Here is a 6859-nt window from a genome sequence, read left to right as displayed (position 1 = left end):
GACACTGGTGGAAGAAGGTGGTGCAGGAAATGCCCGAGGGACACCGCTTTACCTGGGAGGAGTTCAAGGGGGAATTCGAACACAAATACTACAACCACCAGGACCAAGAACACCGCTTTACGGAATTCTTGCAGCTGCAACAAGGGAACATGACGGTTCGTGAATACGAAGCAGAGTTCACTCGTTTGCTGACCTATGCAGGACATCTAGTACTTACGGAAGGCAAAAAGATCCAGAAGTTCATTGCCGGACTACGACTATATCTTCGCAGGAAGATAGAACTCCACGAGTACCCCACACTCAGCCGCTACTTCAGCCAGCTGGTGAAAGCAGAGCGAGGAGAAAAGGAAGAGAAGGAGGAGCGCATCCGAGATCAGAGCCCTAACAGGCGATTCTCCAACACCCGACCTCCGGGAAAGACCAGCAAGACATGCCAGAGCAGCCAGTCACGGGGCAAGGGGAAAGCACCTGCTGATGGTGCGCTACCGCTGCCTCCACCACCTTATCGGGGACCGCTGACCTGTTTCCGATGCCAACAGCCGGGACACTTTGCGGCCACTTGCACCGCACCTACAGACACATTGCCTATGGCCAGACAGCCACGACCACCACCGAGGACTGGGGCAGTCCCGAGAGTTTATGCTCTTGAGGCTGAGACAGAGGTACAGGAGGAGGAGACCAACCTCGAGGATGACGAAGCTGTCGCTATCACAAGTACCCTTCACCTTTGCGATGTTGAGTGCTATACATTGTTTGACATTGAGGCTACTCACAGTTTCTTGAGCTTAGAAAAAGCAAAGAAACTAAGTAGGGAGCGAATAGATACGAAGAAGCGACTTTACTGTTCGCACACCATCGGGAGAGGCGCTCCTAGTACATGGGACCTTACGAGATGTATCGCTGGACATCTGTGGTCGTAACTTGGCCGCAGATCTCATAGTGGTACCGATTGGCGGTTATAGCATCATATTGGGCATTGATTGGTTGTCGAAGCACTGAACTCAGATTGATTGTCAGAAGAGAACCATATTGTTTATGGATGCAAGTGGTGGGTTCGAATTTCGGGGAAGAGGAGCACCATCGACAAACCCCATCATTTCGGCACTCAAGGCCGAAAAGATGATCAAAAAGGGGAATGAAGCATTTCTGGTAGTCATCACCGGTACCAAGGAACGGGAACACAAATTAGAGGATACTCCGATTGCTCGAGAGTTTCCTGATGTCTTCCCCGATGACTTGCTGGGATTACCGCCAAACCGAGAGGTGGATTTCACCATTGATGTGTTACCGGGTACTGAACCAATCACCAAGGTTCCGTACCGGATGGCACCGACAGAAATGGCAGAGTTGAAGGAACAGTTGAACGAATTGATGGAGAAGGGATTCATACGCCCTAGTGTCTCACCCTGGGGAGCGCCAGTGTTGTTTGTGAAGAAGAAAGATGGGAGCATGAGATTGTGCATTGACTACCGTGGACTCAACCAGGTGACTATAAAAAATCGGTACCCGTTGCCGAGAATTGATGAGTTGCTAGATCAACTTCAGGGAGCTAAATGGTTCTCAAAGATCGATCTGCGATCGGGATACCACCAGATTCGGGTTAAGGCCGAGGATATACAGAAGACGGCGTTCCGAACTCGATATGGGCACTTTGAGTTTGTGGTCATGCCATTTGGACTCACAAATGCCCCCGCAGTATTTATGCAGCTGATGAATCGCATCTTCATGGATTACTTAGATGAGTTTGTCATCATATTCATCGATGGTATTCTTATCTATTCGCCTGACCCTCACACTCATGAGGATCACTTGCGGAAAACACTGTGGAGATTAAGGGAAAACAAGTTGTATGCGAAGTTTAGCAAGTGTAACTTCTGGTTGCAGGAGATTGGATTTCTAGGACATGTGGTATCCGCTCAGGGAATCCAAGTAGATCCGGCTAAGATCGAGGCAGTCATAGACTGGAAGGCCCCGACCTCTGCAACCGAAATTAGGAGCTTCCTAGGTCTCGCTGGCTATTACCGAAGATTTGTGGAAGGTTTCGCTAAGATAGTCCGACCCATGACGAAACTCACCGGGAAGAACGTTAAGTTCGAATGGACCTCGGAGTGCGAGGAAAGCTTCCAAGAACTGCAACGGAGACTTACCTCAACACCGATCTTGGCATTGCCGCGCCCGAGAATACTATACGAAGTTTACACTGATGCCTCCAAACAGAGACTTGGATGTGTATTGATGCAAGAGGGACATGTCATCGCCTATGCATCGAGGCAACTGAAAAAGCATGAGGAAAATTATCCGACCCACGACATGGAGCTAGCAGCAGTCGTACATGCTTTAAAAATCTGGAGGTCCTACCTATACGGGGAAAATGTTAAGCTTAATACTGACCACAAGAGTTTGACATACGTAATCTCCCAGAAGGATTTAAACCTAAGGCGAAGACGATGGTTGAAACTCATTGCCGACTATGACTTGGAGATTAACGTGGTAGCTGATGCCCTCAGTCGGAAGAAGATTCTATCTGTCATCCGTGTCGTGACGTCGTCTCGCACCGATGCTTCCGAATTGGTAGCTATGCTAGGACATTTGACCTTGACACCGGAGGAACCGACGCCGAACTTTGCAGAACGGGCGGTTGCTGGACAACGTAACGATCTTTTGCTTGCTCGGTACATGGACGGTATAGAAGAGTACGGTCGTAAGGGATACCGTATCGATGAGAAGGGAGCATTGCGACTGGGTAACCGACTATGTGTGCCAGATGACTAGGTGTTGAGACGGGAGATACTATCGGAGGCACATCAGTCCAGACTAGCTATACACCCTGGGGCGAGTAAAATGTACCAAAGATTACGACGGTGGTACACCTGGCCGAGAATCAAGCGGGATGTGGCTGATTTCGTAGCAAGGTGCCTTACCTGTAAGCAAGTGAAAGCGGAACGACAGATGTCGGGTGGCAAACTACAACCATTGGAAATTCCGGAATGGAAATGAGATTCTATTGCGATGGATTTTATGGTTGGGTTACCACTTACCCCGAGTAAGAAAAATGTCATCTGGGTGGTTGTGGACCGATTAACGAAATCCGCTCACTTCATCCCTATCAGACAGGAGGAGTACACGATCGAGCGATTGGCACAAATATACGTCGATGAGATCATACGGCTGCATGGAGTGCCAAGTGAAATCATATCCGATAGAGATGCTCGATTTACATCTCGTCTATGGAAGGCTATACAGGGAGCATTGGGTACAAAGTTGAAGATGAGCACAGCGTATCACCCACAGACTGACGGGCAGTCAGAACGAACCATCCAAACCTTAGAGGACATGCTCCGAGCATGTGTACTAGAGTGGGGAGCTCCGTGGGATCGGTACATGACGTTGTGTGAATTCGCATACAACAACAATCATGACGCGAGTATTGGGGTATCACCGTATGAGGCACTGTACGGAAGGACATGCAAGACGCCACTATGCTGGACCGAGATCGGCGAACGCAAAACTTTCGGACCTGAAATCGTTGAAGAGACGACGGAAGTGATTCGGAAGATTCGCGCTAACCTGAAGACCGCACAAGACAGACAGAAATCTTATGCGGATCAGAGGAGGCATGACTTCACTTTGGAAGTAGGAGACCAAGCTTTCCTCCGCGTTCAGGCAATGCGAGGGCATGCGAGACAAGGTGGGAAACTGAAGCCGAGATACATTGGACCCTACCCGGTGGTTGCAAAAGTGGGAGCTGTGGCGTATCGTCTTGGACTACCATCAGAGTTGAGAAACGTGCATGACGTATTCCACGTATCAATGCTACGAAAGTACGTGGCAGATCCTTCCCATGTGATACAACCGCAGGAATTGGAGTTCACCAGCGCTATGCGTTTTCGGGACGAACCACTACAGATCGTGGACTGGAAAGTCAAGAAGCTACGAACCAAGGAAATACCGCTCATCAAAGTGGTATGGAGATCTCAAGGGGTTTCCGACATGACATGGGAACCCGAGGCGGAAATGCGTGATACCTATCCCCAACTGTTCGTGTAAATGTTGTAAACGTCCGAACAAGCGAGGTTGTACTGTAATAAACCTTTATGGAATTTAAGGAAGGCTTTCGAATGGATGTTAAGCAATTCAGAATTCGAGGACGAATTCATTTTAAGGGGGGATGATTTGTAACCCGATTCCCGAATAAATTATTTAAATTAACTTCGGGAATAAAATAGGGTAAGACAAGTCTAAAATATAAGGTGATTGGCATAAGAATCGAACCAAGGGATCAACGGGCGTAGACCGATCGGTCCAGAGGTAGACCGACCATCTAGCGAAAGACGGAGAAAAAGACGAAAAAACGGTACATAACGGACGAACCAGGAGGTAGAACGGACGGACTGCCCGTTCGCGGAGCGGAACGGACGACCCAGCAAGTAGAACGGACGGACTGCCCGTTCGCGAAGCGGAACGGACGGACCAGCATGTAGAACCGACGGACTGCCCGTTCGCGAAGTGGAACGGACGGACCAGCAGCAGAACGGACGGTCTAGGGTCCTGCGAGCAAAACGCCGAAAAATGCTGACTTTCTTCCACCTTTCGGCCGCGATTATTGCGCGACATCTCGACCCCACGCGCCACCAGCCACCACCCCTGTCTAGTGGACGACACCCTCTGGCCCTCCTACCCTCTCCCTAGCTCCTATGGCGGCGTTAGAGGTCGATTTAACCGGCTCCAACAGGTGAAGATCACAATTCTGCGACCCAGAACCTGTTCTTCGAAAACAGAGGAAAATAGAGAGATTCAGGGAGATTTGAGGCGAAACAAGCTCGGGAAATCAAAGTAGGACATCTCAAGGAGGTTCCTGGAAAGTTTCATGACCAAAGACGGCCTGAAGAACACACACGAGCTCGGACAAAAACGCACAGCACTTGAATCCGAGGTGAGTGGTTTGGATTGTGTTTGTGAGATTCTATTTTCATGATTTATGGTGTAGACTAGTGATTCTGCAAGAGTTAAGCACTTAGGGATGTTAAGTATTGAGTGGGTAACAATTAGATCTTAAATCGGATCAGAATTTGGGCAAAAATGGCGAAAAATCGGACTGAACTCGTGAGGAAGACGAAGATCTGAGTCCCAGACCGTCCGGTCTACGGACGTAGACCGTCCGCTCTAGGACACGGCAGAACGAACACGTAGAAATGAACTGGAACGACCGTTCCAGCAGGATCCAGACCGTCCGGTCTGAGAAACAAGGGAGAACGGACGGTCTGAGTGCGCAGGACCGCCCGGTCTGGACCACGTAGAACGGACGTTCCGAATGAACCGGAACGTCCGGTCTGTCCTCGTAGAACGAACGGTCTTGCACTTAAAACTTAAAAGAGAAAATCAGAACGTGTTGACTGGACGGTCTACTCGTAGACCGACCGGTGGATCTGAGTGGTCGTCTTTATAATAGTACCGGTTGACGAAGTGGAGTCAGTACTATTATAGGGAAGCAGGGTAAAGTCTAGTACCGGTAGACGAATTGAGTCAGTACTAGATGATACCGAAAGGAACGGTACTTGATAGTGCCGGTGGACGACTTGAGTCAGTACTATCAGGTATCGGAAAAATGTGTGAAATAATGTTAAAGTGTTAAAAAGATAAATGAGAAAGGATTAAATGGATTAAAAGAATTCTTGCATTGAGAGATTAGTTGGCTCCGTTCTCCATGAGAATGGGCTCTCCGGGCTCAACCCGAACTGCTCACTAAGCATTTTGCTTATCCCTCCGTTGTTGAATTTTTCAGATCCCGAGGAGCACGAGTAACGCACTGTGGACGGCGACGGCTTTGTGAAGACTTCATTATGTACGGATAAATAATCCTGTTTGTACGTTTTGGTTTGTGGAACAAGGTTTTGCGTGAAATCGGTTGTGTTTAATTGTGGGTTTGGACAAGTGTTGTTTTTGAGAAACGTGTGATAATTTTAATTCCGCTGCGTATTTATATTTATAAACGATTTTAAATTCCCGTACTCTTCGTTTATTATGTTTTATTGGTTTTCGTCCATGTGGCATATCATGTTCACGAGATGCGGGATTCGAGTGTCACAATAGATTTCTAATGGGGCCAATTGCAAAAATAACCTTAAATGATACTTGGACTTCATCACACACCCTTCATAAAAAAAAGAAAAAAGACAACATCAAATATAAACTTATAAATGTAGTTTTCCTATAATACCCTTTATTAATTTATATAATATAATAAAATAAAATAATTTTTTTTATATTTCTCTCTTCTCTCTCCACCTCTCTCTCTCTCCCGCTTTCTTCTCTCACCAACTCTCTCTCTCCTGCTTTCTTCTCTCTCCACCTCTCGCTCCATTGTATCTCTCCTTTCTCTCTCTCTTTTGTCTATTCTCTCTCACGTTTTCTTCTCTCTCCACCTCTCGCTCCATTGTCTCTCTCCTTTCTTGCGCTCTCTCTCTCCTCTCCTCCTCTCTCTCTTCTGTCTCTTCTCTCTCGTCTCTCTCTCGCTTTCTTCTCTCTCCACCTCTCTCTTGCTAATAGATAATTTATCATTTTAAAATATGTTATTCATTTTGGACATTTATAATTTTTGTTGTTTTTGAATTTATATTTGAACTATATGATATGGATGAGTCAAACGGATCAAATTGAGTAAATTCTCCAAACTGGGCAAACTCGCAAAGCTCATCAAAATAGTCATACTCATCAATCTGGTCTTACTCTTCAAACTAATCATATTAATCATATTATATGTTTGTTTTATACAAACATAATGAATACATATGATAAAAAGAATGATAATTATTTATTACGAGTCTTGTCATAAATGGATAGTGAAAACAATATCCTAAGA

The 6859-nt window shown here is 46.8% G+C and overlaps 1 protein-coding gene across 2 annotated transcripts; it reads left to right on the top strand.

The window, feature by feature from the left end:
- Window positions 1-32: 32 nt before the first annotated feature.
- Window positions 33-5948, top strand: LOC109116730. 2 transcript variants are annotated; one of them, XM_019202675.1, is made up of 2 exons: window positions 33-714; window positions 5783-5948. In XM_019202675.1, the coding sequence occupies exons 1-2, from the start codon at window positions 150-152 to the stop codon at window positions 5800-5802; spliced, it is 585 nt and encodes a 194-aa protein (XP_019058220.1). In that variant the 5' UTR covers window positions 33-149; the 3' UTR covers window positions 5803-5948. The 2 variants fall into 2 exon arrangements, 1 of the variants encoding a protein (XP_019058220.1); XR_002024243.1 differs by lacking the exon at window positions 33-714 and adding an exon at window positions 4571-4933.
- Window positions 5949-6859: the final 911 nt, after the last annotated feature.

The sequence above is a fragment of the Tarenaya hassleriana genome, unplaced genomic scaffold (genome assembly GCF_000463585.1).
Source record: "Tarenaya hassleriana unplaced genomic scaffold, ASM46358v1 Cleome22, whole genome shotgun sequence".
In the NCBI taxonomy this organism is placed as follows: Eukaryota; Viridiplantae; Streptophyta; class Magnoliopsida; order Brassicales; family Cleomaceae; genus Tarenaya; species Tarenaya hassleriana.
This window is presented reverse-complemented; position numbering and strand designations above follow the sequence as displayed.

What these genes read in the sequence shown, in the direction of transcription:
- LOC109116730 (XM_019202675.1), top strand. Translation starts at nt 150, where the DNA reads ATGACGGTTCGTGAATACGAAGCAGAGTTCACTCGTTTGCTGACCTAT. An exon ending in CGAAGCTGTCGCTATCACAA is followed by an intron (nt 715 to 5,782) that starts GTACCCTTCACC and finishes TGAATTTTTCAG; the next exon opens with ATCCCGAGGAGCACGAGTAA.